The 19,230-nt window shown below is 36.4% G+C and overlaps 2 protein-coding genes across 2 annotated transcripts; both read right to left on the bottom strand.

The window, feature by feature from the left end:
- Nucleotides 1–825: 825 nt before the first annotated feature.
- On the bottom strand, nt 826–2,396 carry LOC145912133 (receptor-type tyrosine-protein phosphatase alpha-like). The gene is made up of 7 exons (XM_082999548.1): nt 2,321–2,396; nt 1,934–1,999; nt 1,673–1,746; nt 1,471–1,605; nt 1,263–1,409; nt 1,039–1,199; nt 826–979 (listed from the first exon to the last, which is right to left on the bottom strand). Exons 1-7 carry the CDS (start codon nt 2,394–2,396, stop codon nt 826–828), a joined length of 813 nt encoding a protein of 270 aa, XP_082855674.1.
- Nucleotides 2,397–3,091: 695 nt separating this feature from the next.
- On the bottom strand, nt 3,092–17,794 carry LOC145912131 (uncharacterized). Its single transcript, XM_082999547.1, has 43 exons — nt 17,657–17,794; nt 17,281–17,372; nt 16,907–17,126; nt 16,705–16,804; nt 14,298–14,492; nt 14,151–14,240; nt 13,954–14,097; nt 13,565–13,846; nt 13,395–13,506; nt 12,696–12,883; nt 12,499–12,610; nt 12,252–12,436; nt 11,803–11,914; nt 11,122–11,309; nt 10,954–11,065; nt 10,599–10,774; nt 10,353–10,464; nt 10,101–10,279; nt 9,927–10,038; nt 9,673–9,857; nt 9,323–9,616; nt 9,112–9,267; nt 8,931–9,047; nt 8,653–8,873; nt 8,420–8,584; nt 8,110–8,314; nt 7,214–7,310; nt 7,083–7,153; nt 6,863–6,972; nt 6,468–6,564; nt 6,143–6,216; nt 5,918–6,052; nt 5,707–5,853; nt 5,491–5,651; nt 5,288–5,423; nt 5,112–5,215; nt 4,939–5,045; nt 4,827–4,882; nt 4,637–4,759; nt 4,442–4,579; nt 4,257–4,384; nt 3,968–4,103; nt 3,092–3,606 (listed from the first exon to the last, which is right to left on the bottom strand). The coding sequence occupies exons 1-43, from the start codon at nt 17,792–17,794 to the stop codon at nt 3,547–3,549; spliced, it is 6,072 nt and encodes a 2,023-aa protein (XP_082855673.1). The 3' UTR covers nt 3,092–3,546.
- Nucleotides 17,795–19,230: the final 1,436 nt, after the last annotated feature.

The raw sequence follows: 19,230 nt of genomic DNA, 5'->3' as shown, positions 1-19,230 counted from the left end.
AAAAAGTCGTAAATAAGGGGGTTTTCTGTTTGTATCAACCGAAAAATGTCGATACAGAGCAAAAGGAACAAAACTTCATGAATCGGCGACGAGAATATGTATCGGGTGAAAAGAAACCGCTGGTTTGTAGAAAGATGAGAAATATAGTCTCCATTAGATACTTTTTATCGATAAATTACTGCAAATACACTATTTGTTAATATTTTTGTTGAAGTATCACACATTTACAGCAATCAAGCAAAACAGTAGTCATTAGAGCTATTTAGAGTCATATACTTGGAGCATTTATATACAATGGAGTAACTGATAGCTCATTCCTGCACGGTGCGTAATCATTTTGTACATAGCTAAAATTAACAGTCAAACATTTGGAAGAAGGGCCGCATAATTAATTGGGAAAACGTAACTAGAAAAGAAGAACTTTGTTCCTGGAACGCCACATTTTCATTTTCATTCAATTTTTGTTTCTTCACTTGTTATTGTATATTGACATTTGAAACAGAACCAAGATATAAAACCAATCAAAATGTAAAACCATGTATATTCACATAAAACAGATGGTAGACTTTTAACCATCACTGAAGTAATTTCCACATTATTGTACACTGGATTAACGTCATTGCTGTCATTTGCATTAAATCTGCAAAATATGACTAGTCATACGATCGAAGTACATAAATATTCATTAAACAACTTTTGGTTCTGCAGATATTCTTGATCTGGATCAGTCTCATTTGGAGTCACAACATCAGCAAGAAGTTTATGCAAAAAGATATATTCCCTGAAATATAGTCAACCTTTTACAAGGGACAACTATTTTGCACTTCAGCAACATTTACTCACTGGAGTTTGCACCATTTCCATTCTTTGCTGCCTCATGTTACAAACTGTCTTAAACACATCAACCGAACCAGTTTCACTTAATTCCTTGATTAAGTAGTCAAAAGCAATAAACGTTCCTGTTCTTCCAGCACCATTACTGCGAACAACGAAAGTGAAGTTTTGCTCAAATTGTTTTGAAAACTAGCATTATCTTACCTGCAATGTACAACGGTAGGCACTCGAATATTTAAGGTCCTTTGCACCTCGTCTAAGTGTATTTCAACGTTCTTGTAAAAACTGAGCAAACCGGTGGTAGTTTGTGGAACTCCGTGGTCGGGCCAAGCAGTAAGGTGATATTGCGTCACATGGCGTTGTTCCTGATAAACATCGTTTGCAGTAAACTTCATTTTTTCAAAAAGGAAAATTCATGCAACACTTACCCATAAATATGCGTTGTTTAACTCTTTAATGATCATTTTCCTGATGACAAAGCTGCCTCGATTGATAACATCAATAAGCCTTACTTTTATCTGTCTGTGGTTTGTGCATTGTTCAATATTTTCCGGCCAATACAGCGCGCATTTAGACTAATAATGAGATTTTTATTATTGCTTTATTTAAATTTATAAATGTTATAGCGAAGAAAACCTTTTCCATTTCGTAAATGTGTGTGAGCATCACGATAACTCGGACATTCTGTTCCCAAACCATCGTCCAAAAATCATGTACGGTTTTTGGGATCGGTCCTTGGGCAGCAATCCACTTCTTCGGTTTCCTAAAACCCTAAAAGTGCAGAAAACGTTCCTGTTGTTTCGTAATACTAGATTTGGCATATTTATATCAAGTATACATTTATGTGGGATGCATTGATATATTGGTTTCCCTTTTCATCGCCACCACCAATAATCACCCGGTTGTGTTGATCTAAAGATAGTATGTGAGTTAGTGCACAGATTTTTTCAGCTCACAACACCAAGTTTAAAAACGCGAAATTAAATGACTTACATGGGATAATATTCTTGTAACGGTTTCTGTCCAACTGTGAACTCAAACAAAAACTTTGTTATACATAAGACCTCAACTGCCTTTACCTCAAATTGACACTTCAAACCTTTGTGCTCATCAAGCCACTGAAAAGTTAATGCATTCGTTTCCCTTTTACTTCCCAAGTAGGCATCTGTTAAGTAAAAGTCGATGAATCGTAATCGGATAAAGTGTAGAAGCGACCAACACAACTGGTTGCAGTTGTTCCTGATTTAAACCAATCATAAACTTCCCGGTATTACAAGTGTTTGTTTTGTTAAGTTTGGCATTTTGTATTTATCGAAAACAATATCAACGCGGCAATATTATCACTTCAGATTCCAGATAAGGTGTTCAAAACCATCACTACATGTAACAACGTTTTCAAAAATTTAATTTAGTATTATGTTTCATATTTTTGACGAAAACCAGGTAATTTGCAAACATCATCAAAAATATACCAACACATACATACCTAATACGTTTCCATTAAAACTTCCGCTTATACACAACCAAACTATCAAACACAAACTCCTATCAGAAACTTCCATTGTATAGGTTTTCATTTATTGTCTGGAGGAACCAGTGCATTTGATACACCTATGTGCAGATTTGTATCCAGATGCGTGGCATGTCCGTTACCTGCACCACACACAAACACTGTGACTTCGTTCATCAAGTTGTTTTCAGTCATAAAGAATTGCTCTTTGGTATTCGATTGATTCAACAGAAGGTATAGGTTAAAGGCGTGTGAAGACAAACACCAAGTTATTGACAACAACGAACGCAATGGATATTGATGCAATCTTATGTACAAACCAAGTAATTGAACATTTGGATTGGACTTCGAAGTGTTGCGCCAATGTTTCCTGTTACGTAACAGTGTAGTGTTTATTCTTGAGTGTGGGCAATGACGACCATACACGGTTCAATAGATTACGTTTTTTGTATGTTAGCGACATTTAAAACCCAAAGAATTTATGTTAACTGCAAATCTTTCAGACAGCAATCTTCCATAATTGTTTTGTAACAACAGGAACCCTTTCCTTGTGCTTTCACAATGCGAAAGTCCCGTTAACTGCATTCATTTTTGAATCGTTTGCCCTCATTACATTGCGAATCAAGTCTATAGCAAGCAAACGATATGTCATAAATTCCTTTGATTATGAGCGTCGTTGGCACCGCGCCACAACACGTAAGATTATGCTCGGCGACAAACCGGACTACAAATGAGAGCAAGGGCATCTATGCTACTGTACTTTGGACTGCTAATACTGCTTGAAACTATACAGCATGGGAGAAATTTCACCGAAAAATATGCACGACCGACACGAGTAAATAGAAACACAACGCACTGAGATACAAAACAACTAATCCACGTGGCTTTACAACAGAATTTCGCGTCGTTAATCAAATACTTATGAAAAATTTTGATGCAAAAATCACAGTAAATATGCAATGCCTGTAAAATACAATTATAAAATACAAAACAAAATTAATAAAAAATTATTGCCAATGTTTTCTTGGTTACAAGCAATTGCTCCGAAAGATTGGGCTTTTACACAGAGAACTGGTGGCCAAGTAAACATGTTTGTCGTTTTTGTTGCTAATGTTTCATATTTTGTAGCCAGGTTGATTTTCCTATTAGTCGGATTGAACTGGAGTTGCTTCACACAAGCCAACAAAAAACATTATAGCATATTAAGCCCCGTAATTGTCGACGTAGCTTTTGATCAATGTGTAGCAAGATTGGTATTCATTCTGCAATAAAAAACACAGGTAAGTTGGTTTATGAAAGCACGGGGATAATGTATTCGTTTAAACAAAGACAAAATAAATTAGTTCAGAGTTGCATTTCGAGAAGCGTTTATAAGTTTTTTGTTTGATAACAATTTATGGCATTCGCGTACTGCAATCGGCAAACGAAGAACTTTAAGTGTTACGTTGATATTCGTTAAATAGACTTCCCAGATAGGAGTGGTGCGCGAAAACTGTTCAAAATATCCAAGTTGTACACGACTGAAGAAGGTTAGGGAAACATAACCACGGTTATTAAATCCCGTCCCATGGAAACTTCAAGCGTGATCTGGGAAGCACGTTTTACATACATACAGAATCTTACCAGGGTAAGTGTAGTTTTAGGAAGAAAACTCAAGACATCCTTGACAGCTCGAAAAACATCAAACTTCTTCTCGACATTATGACGACACAGAAGGTTCCAGACTGCACCAAATATGACCGACTTCGAATGTCCGTCCCTTAAAAAAACTTGTTTAAACAGCAAAAAAACAAATGGAAAACTATTTTTTAACATTCCAGGATCAGGTTATTCTAGTCACGAATTCTGTGTAGGTTTTCAATCGATCGTCTGACAAGATTACCAATCGTTATCTGAAACGCAAAACTTATACCTTGAGATGGTTAGAATGCTCTTAGCATAGGTCGCTTGGCGGAGAAAACCAACTCGTACAATCAGTTCTATGAATTCCGCGTCGTTTTCAGGATCACCGTTGGCATTTTCAACCAGCACCACGTCATTCTGTAATAAACGTGGCAATGAATATTGGTTATTTGCTGCGTTAAAAACCTTCCAAACCTGTTGTTGACTTCTTTCGTTGTCAACACTTATTTTTGTCTCTTTCACCGTCCCGTGATTTGTTTCTTCAACGAGTTTTAATGAAAATATTCCGTGAACCTTTTTTCTGTTCATCAGATCCGGCCAAATTGGGTTTTTCTAAAACAAATATCAATTAGATTCTTCGAAAAACTAACTCCCAAATTTTTTTATCACCTTGTTTTTCTCCAGTTGAACAATAAATCCTGTGTTATTCAATATCAAAGCGCTCAAGAAATCTTCCATTTCCTTCAAATTTGGTTCAACACCAAGCAGCAAATTATTACCTGGATCGTATGACTGAACATACAATATTTTGCTTCTGAATGCGTGGATTTTTTTCCGCTTTTTTAAAACAAATACAAACCTCAATTTTAAAGACTCCGCTTTTTTGTTTTTTTCCTGCATTGGGCTCGGCTTTATCTAAATAATGTTTAAAATTTGTAAACAGAACAAATCTACTTCAAACCTATATTTACAGGACACAGTTGTAAGACGGTCAACAGTTACTGGGAAAGATTTTCCATCATCTGAAAATTTAATCAGGTCACTAAATTCCTTGCTGATATCGTTTGCTTGAGGAAATCTAAGGGAAAGTGTCAATATTTATGTACGTTTGTTTAACACTATATTACAAAAACTTTGATCCAACCTTTGAGTTTGAAGAAGTTTTTGGTTAAGTTGAAAGAAATCTGAATCAGTTTCATTAAAAGCCACCGTTTCAGCCAGAAGTTTGTGAAGTAAGATATATTGTTCCTAAAATATTTTACTCGAGTAAATCCTTAACTGCTTTTAGTATTGTATTTCTTATTGCTGTAAAATACTAACGGGGGTTTGCACCATTTCCATTCTTTGCTGCCTCATATTACAAACTGTCTTAAACACATCAACCGAACCAGTTACACTCAATTCATCCAATAAATTATCGAAGCCAATGAAGGTTCCTGTTCTTCCAGCTCCGGCACTAGAAGCAAAAAGTTTAGCCTGTGACGTCAAATGAACCGTGACTTTATTTAGGGTATTTTTTATACCTGCAATGAACAATTGTAGGAACTTCAACATTTAGGGATTGTTGCACCTCAGCCAAGTGGGTTTTAACTTCTTTAGAAAATCTGAGCAAACCAGTGGTAGTTTGTGGAACTCCGTGGTCGGGCCAAGCAGTGAAGTGATATTGCGTCACAGTGCGTGGTTCCTGTGAATGATACTCAGAACGTTTTTGAAAACATCAAGTTACGCAAATTACTTACCGATATATAAGTGCTATTCACTTCCTGGACAGTCAATGTCCTGATGACGAAACTACCTTTATTGATGACGTCATATAGTTTGACTTTAACTCGTGTTAAGTTTCTACACCGATTTCCATTTTCGGGCCAGTAGAGGGCGCACTTGGACTAAGAACAAATAATATTGTTGTTCACACTTTTGTGCGGAAAAATTTAACAGTTTTAACCGAACCTTTCCCTTCTCTTGGAGATTGGCAAGCATTACAATTACTTGGACGTTCTGTTCCCAAACCATCGTCCAGAAATCATCCACAGTTTTATGGAGCGGCCCTTGGGTTGCAATCCACTTGTACGGTTGCTTGAAACCCTGGAATACAGAAATGTACAGGTTGCTGAGAAACTTGGAGTTGTACTCTGGAAGGTTACTTGAATGTTTTATGTTATTTGTATTACGTACGTTGATAAAGGAAGCGTTAACGTAATGGTTTCCACTTGCATCCTCGCTGTTTAGAATCACTCTGGTGTGGTCGTCTGTGGAAATAGTAAAAACGTATATCTTGCTGGCATTTTACTACGTGTAGAAACTTTTCAAATTAATATTGCGTCTTGGCTTGGAAAAGATTTTTTAGCCGTTTTATTTCTATTGACTCTATTGCTTTTTTTTCAAAACACAATTTTGTCGGCTGCCTAAATTAAACCAAGGCACTCATATTGTTCAGTGTGTGCCAGGAAAACCTAAACACACCTCACGTATATCGATTTTTAAACCCTTTCGTACTTACACGGGATAATATTCTTGTATCGATTTCTGCTCGGATTTTCCTTGGCTGTGGCGTCATCATATACAGTGCAGAAGTTTTGCGATTCAGTTTTGATGTTCTGAAGAAAATGGTGTAGGAAACAATGAATATAATAGACTTATTTCAAATCCATAGCAATATTATCAGTCCATTATGCCAGGACATCTCTTTGGGTACCACGCCAAACATGATGGTACGCAAAGAATAACCTTGACACAAAACACAACATTTAATTGTACTCTGTCACAAAATACGCTTTCATGAGAGTTTTTCATGTTGTAACAAACTATCAAAATGTTACAGTCGAACATGAGGGGTCGAGAGATACAATGTTATAGAAGGTCTTTGTTAGATCACATTTTCACAGTATTATTTACCTTAAATTGATCTTTTAAACCTTCATGATCCTTTCCCATGCTGTCAGTGAAGAATTCCTCAAGAAAAACTTTTGAAATCATTGTAGTTTCTTCTTGCACGTGATCATCATCTAGTGGAATGTAAGTAAGACGTAGGTGTTAAAGTCATGCTGGGTTTTACTGAACTTTATTTGTCAAGGAAGGTTGCTTACTCTATCGCAACAACTTGTGAATAACTGACCTTTACGAGAAAGTTTGCGTCTTTTCGGGACAGCTGGCGTTTTTGATGGAATCCATTTCCGTATACGATCTCTATGTGATTAGTTACGTTTGTAATACATGTTTTGCAAAAGTACGGGCATAGTACATTACCTGTAGAACACTCCCGCCACAATCAAAACAACCAGAAGAAATAAAGGTACTGTTGTCCCAGCAATTGCGGAAGCGAGAGAAGACGGTGGCACTGAAACTATAAAGTAAATATCACACAAGATGAATTCGCCTAATTACATCCAAATACATATCACGACGGAAGAGTATGAACGTGATATCGGAGGAACCTATTTTGTAAACTGCTATTTTATGTAACCTTCTCGGCACACGAAAACGTTAGCAGGTGTCCATGGCAATAAAGTTAGCAAAATCATGCCATGCCCGGCCGGGACAACACACAATCAATGTTTGCTTGTGACGACTCAATATTGCCCACTTCCAGCATGCGCTTAACTATGACGTAAGCGTTAACACAACGCCAACACCACATATGGTAAAAACAGTGAGTAGTCTGTGTTAGCTCATGAGATGTAGGATAGAAGCCTACAGGCAACCAACGTGGGATTTCTTCTAGTATATTTGGATCGACTCGTCCTACTATTTTGATCCAGAACACGGAAGTACGTATGTTGCTATGTTAGGTTGCGCGTAACAACAAAACACCAGCTGATATATAGTAACTGTTTGTACAAGTGTTAATGTGGTTGCGTTCACCGAGTTATGCAAACATGGTTCAAGAAACGATTTATCTACCATGGTTTAACTGCCACAAGACTCACAGATACATTATCAACACTGCGCCAGTAAGAATAATATACGCATTCTCCTTCCGTCTAATCAAGTGATCTCGCCATCGAACGCCAAAATGTTATCATCGCAATCTGCCATTCCAAACTTTAACACTACGGCAATCATGTGACTATGTTATTATACGACAGTGGTCTGGTTTTAAAGATACATGTGTACAAGCCATTGAGCGTCTTTATATCACATACCTCGTATAACTTCGATCCTACATTCCCCAGATACGTCAAAAACTGTGTTGAAGCAGTACTCTGTAATTGGTTGAAATTGAGCGAAGAGTTGTTTGTTTTCACCAATCACAGCACTGTGCTGTATTGACTCGTTGGATGTAAAACTTTTTTCGGTCCAATTAAAGTTTTGTGTGGTTGCACTGATTGGTACAATTGCAAAACGTAACTGTGGACAGATTTTTAATGGTTACGGTTTTATTGTGTCAGAAGTGTCACAATTGCAGTTAAAACAAATATTTATGTGAATATTTCATTCACATAACATATTTACCTTCACTTTGGTGACTTTGTCGGTCACATTCTCAGGGAGCATAACTTTAATACTACATACACCGGAATCGATTGACATTTGACCTGTGACGTCACGAAACACACTTGACGTCAAGGCTGTAGTTGTAGGAACCTCCAAGTTCCAAATATATGGAAACATTTCAACCTAAACAATTGCAAATGCATTAGTATTAGCATTGCACGATATGATACGTATGATACACATGTATTTACCGAAATATTATATGAGATATCTGGTTTCAGATGATCGATTGTGGTTGTGTAGATGTGGTTGCTTGTTGAAGGTTGGGTGAAAACTTTGCTGACATTGATTGAGTGACTTTCGTTCATTGCTCTTACAAGGTAAGTTATCGATCCATTGTATTTGGTCAGATCTTCCCATTGAACTGTCACCCGGTCGTTGTAACATTTGCTCGTTTGTGAGATTTTCAGCGCTGATAGGAAAGCTTGTAGATTGTGGAATAATTCTGCATTGTTGACATAAACTCTACCTGAATATATACACACGTAGTGACGTTGTTCATTGCAAGGAATGTGTGTGACATCTTTGGGTGATGTTTGATAGAAGAGACAACTTCCTGTGGAGGTTGTGGCGTTTTCTCTCACTGCTTGAAACGTCAGAAAAATGCGTACTTTGTACAAACATATTATCAAGTATTTGTTTTTACAAACCTTGAAGCCATGTATCCAGGTTAAATGATGAATCAGTGTGATTTACAAAATTATCATCAGGCAACAACCCACCAGAAATACTACAATGATTTAAGGCCGAAGTGAAATTCAAGTTACCATTCATGGTATAAAGCGTACCTATGTGCATGTTAATGTCTAAAACAGAAAATAGTTATAGAAGAAAACAACAGGTATAAAAATCACAACTGACCTTTGTTTAAATGCATTGACCTTTCATTCGCCGAGGAAATTGAATTATTGGAGAAGCAACCTACTACAGAGTTTTGCCCAAATACCACACAACTTGAGATAACCAAGTGAGACTGTGTCTGATTGTGTTGTTGGAAGTTTGTAATCTTAGTTGGTGTTTTTGTTTGATGGTCGATAATTTGGTCGTTGATATTCCAATAAACAGTAGGTGGTGGAATCCCAGCAAATGTACACGTGTAAGTTTGTGATTGGCTAAAACTTGTTGGCGAGGTAGAGGAAACAAAATATGGACCAACTGCATGCAATAAACTGGTTTAGCTTCTCCACAACAAGTTTAATTCTGAAAAATACCTTCAACTGTTGTTGTAGCTAACGATATGCCTTCAACAGAATTGTTAGCTTGGCAAATGTATTCACTGCTATCACTAAGGGTGGAATAGTTGAAAAATAGTTGACTTGTATTTTGAAATTCATTTATACTAGCGACTATTTGATAAAATCCAGCTGATGGATTGGATGAAACTTTTTTCGAGTTTCTACAAGAGATGTATGGTTGCAATGACTACTTTGCGATTCCAATAAAAAATTAGTTAAATGGAAAAAACCTTGTCCAGTAAACATCAGGGGTGTGATACCCAAACGAAGTACAAGTGATATTAACAGTTTCCCCTTCACTTACAGTGACTTTCTTTGTTGACAAAGATATGTTGGCTTTAACTAAAACACGGAAATATCGACACATTACAACACAGTTTAAGTATTAAGTCAAAATTTCTAACCCAATGCAGAAAAGTTAGCTGTTGTCGTTTTATCATTTGAAGCCACACATTTGTATTCTCCAGCATCCTCGATTGATTTTAAGTTAAAATTCAATTGAGCTGTTGATTTATATTCACTACTGGTTGTTGTTATTTGATAAATCGTGTTTGTGGGGGAAGAACTTATTAAAGATGTTGATCTAAATTTTTAATTCAAAATGGAAAAGACTTGCAAGTATCACGATATTGCCTTTGTCATGCAATATTGCTTACCGCATCCAGTTGGTCGTTGGCAAAGGATAACCATACGAAACACAGGTGATGGTGAAGACGTCAGGAATCTTTGCAACTTTGGTAGTTTTTGTAAGGGAGATATTTGCTGCAACTAAACATGTTTAAAACCATCATAAACTTTTCCAACCATAATATTTCAAACACACTGCATCGTGTATGTTGTTTGCCTGTTTGACCTGACTCAGCACCATTCTGGCGTATACAATGCATTCCTATATGATTTACCTTTTACTTGAAGTGTAATGTCATTTTCATTGCCGTTGCTCGTACGACAAATATACGAACCAGATTGTATGACGTCATCGATTTTTAGATAAAGGCGAACTCGTTGCGAATATTGACCCTCAGTTGGCCTCGTGTAAATAGGTTCGCTCGATAAATCTCCAATTTGGTACCCATCTCTGAATAATGGTTTGTCTGATAACTATAGTATAGTTTAAATCTAATAGAAAAAAACATTCTGACAACCATTTGGCGGTAAAACCCAAGACAGACGATGAACAATCTCGCATCATACGTATCTTATAAAAACAAGCGACAAAGAATCTACTATACAGGCTACTTGTATCGCACACATCACCTTTTCCATACAACGGTCGGTTTGGGAAATCCATGTGAAACACAATCCACTTGATATTGTTTCAAACTTTCGACAACAATGGATGACGTTGTGAGGGATATATTTGGTTTAACTGCGTTTAAACATGTGTCGAGAAGGTACAACGAGTGTAATACACGCATGTCTTACCCTTTACAGTTATTTTCTTGCTATTTTTGCCATTAGCCACGTTATTTTCCACACGACATTCGTAAATTCCGCTTTGCATTACATCAGTTACTGTGATGTGAAGTCTGTTTGTTTGATGGTTAGTTCCTTGTTGTAAAAGTTGTTGGTATATTGACGACCTCGATGCGTATCTAACCTCAGAGGACAACCTATGACAACAAAGTATGTTAATTCCAAATCAATATTAGGTAAAAATGTATTAGTTATATATAAATATATATATGTATAGATATTAACCATGTGTCGAACTAATTTAATAAACAATGTAATAGTTAAAGAAAGGTGCAGATTTTCGTAAGCTATTCGAATTAAAGCAACACAAAACCGAAATGCGAAATATGTTAAAAAATAGTCCCATCACTTCGAAAAAATATTGTCCGACCATAAACATCGATTGCCACAACCCGCACCTACAATTGTATGTGATTTAATGTGTATTTTTCAAACCGTTTTTAATAGACGTAATTAAAACCTCAAACAAATTTACAAACACCTTTAAATGACAATTAAAGGATTTAAATATTTTTGAAGAAAATTAAAGGATTTAAATATTTCAACAACTTTCGCCAGATGGTTGTCCTCCCTTTGGTCACATAGTAACAATAACAACGTCATCAACGACTTTTTAAGAGTTAATCTCACCTGTACCAATTAACAACAGGTTTAGGGTTTCCATGCGAAGTACAATCAACTATTTCCTTTTGTCCGTGTTCCACATTCACAGAGTTTTTAGTGACAATTATGTTTGCTGGCACTGAAACAATAATGCAGTTTTTGTAATAATAACACTATATTACAGTTTTGGGAATTTGCTACATTTTCCTTTAAAAATATAAAAAAAAAAAAAAATTAACAGTTTAGTTTGAAAGGCCTAGTAAAACAGAATTAGTCGGATGGCTGCGATATCATTTACGACATTTAAACACACAAACCACATTTTTTTGCAAAACAACCGCTTTTAGGACCCTTGCACAGCAATTTGTTGATTTCACCTTATTTTTAGTTTTAGTGGCAGGTTGCGCAACGGCAAACAAGGTTAACTTGGAACATCATTCGTAAAACATCAAATCAGGAAAAGCAGCAACACATACCATAAACAGTTATAGTTGAGGAGGCGCTTCCAGCATCGCTACTTGCTGTACATTTATATCCACCCGACAATGTGACGTCATTCATGGTAATATGCAACCTCACTTGATGTTTAAACCCTGAGTTTGTCACAGTGTTTTGATATACAAAAGACGTCGAAAGCTGGGAAACTTGTACACCATTGGCCCTGTAGTAAATATTTAATCCAAGAAACCAATGCTATATTTTAATTGTTTTCACCATGTTTACCCTTTCCATGTAACAGTAGGTCTTGGAAATCCAAATGAAACACAATCAGCAGAAACCTTTTGGCCAAAGTTGACAATAATGCTCGAATGAGTCGTTGACATATTTGCTGGAACTAAAAATATGGATTGAAATAATTTTCCGTATAACCGCTTTGTTCTCATGCAAATTCACTAAAATAAGTATGAATAATCGCAAACCTTTAACTTGTAATTTTTTCGTCTTCTCTCCAGCTCCATTCCAGTTTGTAGCTTCACAAACGTAACTTCCTGATTCAGCAACGTCATGAACTGTTACGTAGAGCTTTGATCGTCCAGCGTAGGAGTTTGGTTGAGTTTTTGTTTGGTAAATATTGCGAGAAGACAATGTTAATACTGAATCACTATTTCTATAACAAACAACTTGATTGTGTTTTTTTGAAGAAATCCTAGAACTTTTTTGTTAATTTAAATGTTGCGATCAGCATAGCGAATCAAATAACTTTAATTTAGTTATTATTTTTATTCGATTGGTTTTTAATCAAAAAAGTTTTATGGGCATGATAGAAGTTGAAAGTTGGCAAGGATAGTAAGAACAAATTTAACAGTAGTAACTGACATGCGAAAATAAACGAAATATTGTTGTATTGCACTGACATTTAATCGCTGCGCAAATATTCGTTTCTACCAAATAAAACAATCTTCATTGTGTGATTCCACTAACACACGACGGTTATAACGTTGTTTAATTAAATTTATAAACACGTTTTTTTCGACTACTTTTCTGACTTCAAAAAAAGGTGTTTAGAAATGACAAGCCATATATTTTAGTAAATTCATGCCTGTGTTCCAGAAACAGTGTTACAATATTACGTAGACCTATTGATATGTAATCGTCGCAAAAACAATACTAGTACATACCTGACCCACTGAACAGATGGGTTGAGATAACCATTTGCTTCACATACGATGGTTTGTTGTATTCCGTAATTTGCCACAACTACACTTTTATTCAGTGAAATATCAATAGATTCTATTTCACAAGATTTTGTTATAAGTCGCATCTTGGGTGATTGTAATATTAATTATACCTTGTAACTGCACAGATACGGATCCAACAGATTTACAACTGGATCTAGTTCCAACAAGTTCGATCTGTATATTTCCAATATGTGATGAGTTTACACTGTTTATTGTGTAACTAAAACTGGTTCCAATGTAATTATATTCGAGCGTTATTCGTTGGTTGTTGTTGTAAATTGCTGTAACTGTGAGAGGTTCTGTATGGAATCCTGATATATTCCCACTTATAGTGACTGATTCACCAATCTTTGCTGAATAACTTGATTGATTAAATGAGATTTCTCTTGCCCCTGCCAAAGTACGCCAGTTTTAGTGCGTTAATAAATGGGTATTGTCTACTAAGGTTTGTTATTGTGTGGTAAATTAGTCTTTTTTGGAGGAAAATTAAGAAACCCACCTTTGCTTTCACATATGTGATAATTTGCGTTTCCACAACTTCCAGTGTTCCATCCCCAATTTCCTCTTTCCCTCTGAAGTCCAACACACCAACCACTTCCAATCCCGTTCAACCATGCCGTGTATCCGATATTTGTCCATGACTCTGAGAAACATAATCATTTGTATTGGAGAACATAAGCACGTATCTTCTTTTACCTGATGATGACGGTCTTTGAGCAAACAGTTTCCCATCAAGCCACTGAAAAGTTAATGCATTCGTTTCCCTTTTACTTCCCAAGTAGGCGTCTGTTAAGTAAAAGGATATTAACACATATTTCATCAATGTTTAATTGATTCTCGTACAAATAGTTCCACCGTGTCCCCACTTCTCCTGTGCTTTGGTAACAAGATAGTTTTGTGTTTCAGCATCCGGGACACTTGCAAGTGTTCCATTGTTTTCACCACATTTTGTATTTGCTTTGTCCCATGTCTGATCCCCTGATGGATCGTGATCGGATAAAGTGTAGAAGCGACCAACACAACTGGTGGCAGGATTTCCTGAGTTAAATATTCTGTTTATAAATAGCTGTTTTCGTGCGCACTATTTGCTCAATTGGGTTTATCATGTTTATCAAACTTGTGCCATGATTATTATTCAATCAATGATTTATCAGTTCATATTTTTATTATCACGTCCAATAACTTAATTATCATGACATAAATCAGAATCAAAATATAAACGATTTTTTTTTGTTTAACCGAAATGTTGCTTAAAATATGTATATCGCAGAGACACGTGTTCCACTTAAAATATGTGAGAATTCAAGAAAAAGGAAGGCAATCCTATTATTCCAAACGTTCTTAGCTTATTTTCGTTGCGTGGTCGTTATTACTTGCGGCGCAATCCCTATGGTAACAACAACTCTAAACACAATGGGTAACTATCGTAGTGCTATCACGGCGACAAATCTCTTCTGTATATGTTGATCATCGTTGGTTTGCATGACATTCAACAAAACAAAAAAAACACTTTAGAATCCATGGCAACGGCTATTGAGACAAACCTGACTACAAAATGTATCACCGTTGACGTAGATAAGCGTCATAACAATCTTGTTTTATCTTGGAATGTGTAAGTTTTCGCTTCTGTTGACAACGTGCAGTGTTCATATGGCTTCCGCATAATCGCATATTCTATTCGTCAAATAAAAAAGCATGGCAAATTTGCCACGCAGGTAGGCTTATACGCGACCTGCCTTAAGATACATTGTCACGTTAACATTTGCTGTACGGAATAAGGTTTGCGTATTTGATTAAACCTTTTAAACTTGTAATTGCTACTTTCAGTTCCAGTAGGAAAACACTATTGACATACCTGCAACCATGCTGTAGAAATTCCCGCAAAAACATAACCAACATATCAGAAGAAAAGTCATGCTTGTAACACCTGTGACAATCATTGTTTTTAACTGCAGCTACTCGTATCTCATTGCTGTATCCAATGATATTTGTATGTGGGTGTGTAACTGGCTTGGTGTGATGCGTTCGGACATCAACGCGTGGTGTAGGTGCGCAGCAAAACAGTGACTTTACCAAATACAAATATTACTAATTGTGCTGCTGCGACTTGAAATACAAAGTAAAAAAAAAGTGAAAAACGGTACATGGACAAAGTTAGCACGAATTATTGTCGTTGGATAAAATTTAATTTCCTGGCGAATGTTTAAAGTCGAACAACAAACGAAACGATGAAGTTTATCGAATGATGAAAGTTTGAATGTAAACAAAGCGAACAACATGTAAACTATGATATAATGGTCTGCCATGCTGAAAGTATTAGGCAAACATTCTAAAGGTATTGTTGGAACAGGGGCAAATAATAAACACTATATCTTAGATGCAAATAATGCCAAATGTACCAAACGTGGAAACAACCGGCGCAGGAAATGTGTCGCATGACCCAAATCATATGATTGATATCCTTTATATATCATCGCGGCTCGTACGGTGTTTAAATTCTCTTTTAAATTTTCTTTAGCGCAGTAGGTTTTTGACAAAAAAACAATTTGATTTGATGTCCTTAAGCGAGGAACGACATCAGCATCAAAATTCTGACTGAAATACATTCTACAAACGTATTCGAAACCTCGCGGACATAAACGATAGCTGGAGTGTTCGTGAACATGCAACGGTTTTGCAGCTTACTTTTTCCGATGGTCAAAAACAGAGAAGGAATTGGTTACGTAGTTATGGTGATGAGATACTTGTTAATCTTTTGTGTAGGCAACACAGTCCTGTCAGCATTTGTTGTCCGCTGGTATTTTCTAACAACTAGATCATGTTGCTAAATTGTGTAAAGAGGAAAGCATATGTACGAGCATTTTTGCCATGGAGGAAGTGTAGTAGTCATCCGAGAAGTGTTTAATTTACTGTATGATGTGAATATCAGTACGAACCAGGAAGGAAAGCTTTAAACAGGTTTGTAACTGATACCGCAGATAAATGACGTCACCCCACCCACTATCCTTATATATGGCCCATGACGATGTTGCACCGTTTAGACTTCTGTTGGAGCAACCACACAATTATACTTATTATGGTTCATTACATTTATAATGAGCTTTCTGCTTTAGTTGATACGTTAACCAAAGAGTTTTTATACACATTGCAATTGGGTGACCTAATATAGATTTCGATTGGAATTTCGTGTCATTATTTGCTGAATCTACCGTTGTGGGTCGCAATAAATTCGCCTAATCTGTTATTCAACCTGGGATCCGTACAACATTATCACCGTTGCGACTGCTCAACACACGTGCTTTGAAATCTGTTGTGGTGCGCAACCACATAATCATTCCAGCACAAGAATGCTGCAAATGCAATTACACCACAGGGTACGAATTAAACACAGAGTGCGAAATCATTATGTTGTAACACAGCACAAAAAATGCAAAACCGCACAAAAAACACACAATTTCAACAACAAGATTGTTGCCACGGTACAGAGGACCGCCGTGGATTACCCCGGTCATACTCGTGTGTGAAAATTGAGAACCCTCGTTTTGTACACGAGGTTTCCCATCTCCCAGACGCTCATCTTCAACATTACTGTCGTCGCGTATCGATGTTGGAAGTTCTCCGGGATTGGTTTGTTGACAAAATGTTACCACCTGTAGCGGTGTCGAGTTCCACCTTGAAAGAAATTAAAAATTACACTTTATAATGACAGGTTGATGCAAAATGTCCAGGTTTTCCGCACCTGTGGCACTTGTAACGGTTCAATTGGAGTATCCCGGAATATTAAGTTCTTCGGGGTCTTGCCTCCTTAAGCTTATTGACAGATTACTCCCTTTTCAGTTCCAAAATCAGCTTGGCTACATCTTCAGTTTCCGCAGCAATTTGTATCGCTCTTGCGAACTTGAGTTCGTCATCCTTGACCTTGAACAGAGCCCACAATGAATCTTGTCCGCAGTGCTTCAACTAGTGGATCCATCTTAGCGAATTCTAGCGGCCAATTCTTATATGGTTTCGCCTGACTTCCTATGATTGTAAATCCAAATTTGGAACTCACAAACAATAAACCGTTTCGGGCCAAACTAGTCCTTCATGAATGCAACAATTTCTTCCATGCGTAATTCGTTAATTTGCGTGGACTGCGAACTTTGAGCAGCAAGATTGGAAATAAGCTTGTAGATCGTTGAAGACTGGTTGGAGAGAAATACTTGAGCTTTGCGTGCTCCGTTAAAGCTGTGAGGGGTGACAAATGTCGTAAAACGCGACCCGTAATCCCTCCCCCAATTCCGTTGACGGACCAAAGCAAGCAAAATCGCACCTGTGCGTCCGCTGTAATTCAAAGGCATCCTCGTCGCCAATGTTGAATTTTCGAACAAGACAAATGTTAGATTGATCCCAAAGTAGAGAGAGACCTGCCTTTGTAACAGGAAGTTAAATTATCATTCCGGCACAAATCCTTAATTTTTATTAATTTTTTTTTTTAAATCTTAATTTTTTACAGGAAGTTAAATTATTTTTCCCCCAAATCCTTAATTTTTATTGTTTGGTTTTTGACTCCTATGCAAATATAAAGTCGCCTTTGTCGGATCAATGAATTATTTGAAAGAAGGATGTCTAATAGCTCATCGATTGTCTTTCTACGAGGTTTCATGCATGCGTATTACAGTCTGAATCGCCATTTGCGGTCTCGTCTGAACTCACAGTTGTTTGTTATTTGTTTGTGTGCTTAATTTAACTGGAGGATGTGTTATTTCAATGTTGGGTTTTTTCGTATTTACAGAAAGTACGACAAAAGAAAAGTTATTTTCGTCAAACTGTGTTTCGTTAGGCAGAGGGGCAAATAAAAGTATGTGTTTTGTTTGTTTTTCTTGTCTTGTCACTTTTCGAGACTTTGACTTTGGACGAATAATTCCTTATTGTTTGTTTGCTGTAGTTTTGCTGACATTTAGTCAATTTCAAAACAAAAAAATCTCAATTGTTTTCTTTACTTCATTTTTTCGCCACTGCTTGGGCCCAACTTTTGTCCAATCCTCGACTTTTGTGCTGGTGATAGTTACTTGAGGTAAAACATCTAGATACCAATATATTTTTATTAGTTGTAAAATATCTGCAGGCATTAAGACACACCATACGAAAAAAAAACGTTGACGATTTTGATCAAAATTTCGTATGATAGTGGAAGAAGTTGATATGAAATATCAATCAAACTTTCAGAAATGTCGTACATTTTGTTTTCAAGTAAGTTTACAAAAAATGCTGGTCTGTTGAAAAAATTTTGACCCACGCCCAATAATGTTAAGATTTTCAAAAATCCTTTTTATATTTAAACAAGTCAAGGATGTGGTTACGTGTCATATGCTGGAAGGAAAATACCTAAACACAATAATTTACAACATGATTTGATCAATACGAAACTACAACAAAACTATATATACGCAGTCGACGAAAAAGATCCTTTGAAATATATTTGAACGGAAAAATCGCAAATATGATGGTTTCCTGTTTATATCGACCGAAAAATATTGATACTGAGCGAAAGAACCAAAACTTCGTGAATCAGTGACATATATTATGTAGCGGGTAAAAAACCCGTTGTTTCCTAGAATATGATCAGAAATATAGCAATAGGGTTTCATAACCATTAGGTACTTTTGTAGATAAATTACTGTAAAAACACTATTTGTTATTATTTTTGAAAAAAGATTGTTACAGTAACTCACATTTACAGCAATCAAGCAAAATAATAGTCAGTAGGCCTAAATAGAAGCGGCATTTACTTAAA

Source organism: Ascidia mentula, chromosome 8 (assembly GCF_947561715.1).
Source record: "Ascidia mentula chromosome 8, kaAscMent1.1, whole genome shotgun sequence".
NCBI classification, from domain to species: domain Eukaryota; kingdom Metazoa; phylum Chordata; class Ascidiacea; order Phlebobranchia; family Ascidiidae; genus Ascidia; species Ascidia mentula.
Note: the sequence above shows the minus strand (reverse complement) of the source record. Positions and strands in the feature narration are given on the sequence as shown.

What these genes read in the sequence shown, in the direction of transcription:
- LOC145912133 (XM_082999548.1), bottom strand. Translation starts at nt 2,396, where the DNA reads ATGGAAGTTTCTGATAGGAGTTTGTGTTTGATAGTTTGGTTGTGTATA. An exon ending in ACATTTACGAAATGGAAAAG is followed by an intron (nt 1,410 to 1,470) that starts GTTTTCTTCGCT and finishes TCTCATTATTAG; the next exon opens with TCTAAATGCGCGCTGTATTG. An exon ending in TAAACAACGCATATTTATGG is followed by an intron (nt 1,200 to 1,262) that starts GTAAGTGTTGCA and finishes GATGTTTATCAG; the next exon opens with GAACAACGCCATGTGACGCA.
- LOC145912131 (XM_082999547.1), bottom strand. Translation starts at nt 17,794, where the DNA reads ATGCCTTTGAATTACAGCGGACGCACAGGTGCGATTTTGCTTGCTTTG. An exon ending in TCAAAGACCGTCATCATCAG is followed by an intron (nt 14,098 to 14,150) that starts GTAAAAGAAGAT and finishes TATGTTTCTCAG; the next exon opens with AGTCATGGACAAATATCGGA. An exon ending in AGCTAACTTTTCTGCATTGG is followed by an intron (nt 10,039 to 10,100) that starts GTTAGAAATTTT and finishes TCCGTGTTTTAG; the next exon opens with TTAAAGCCAACATATCTTTG.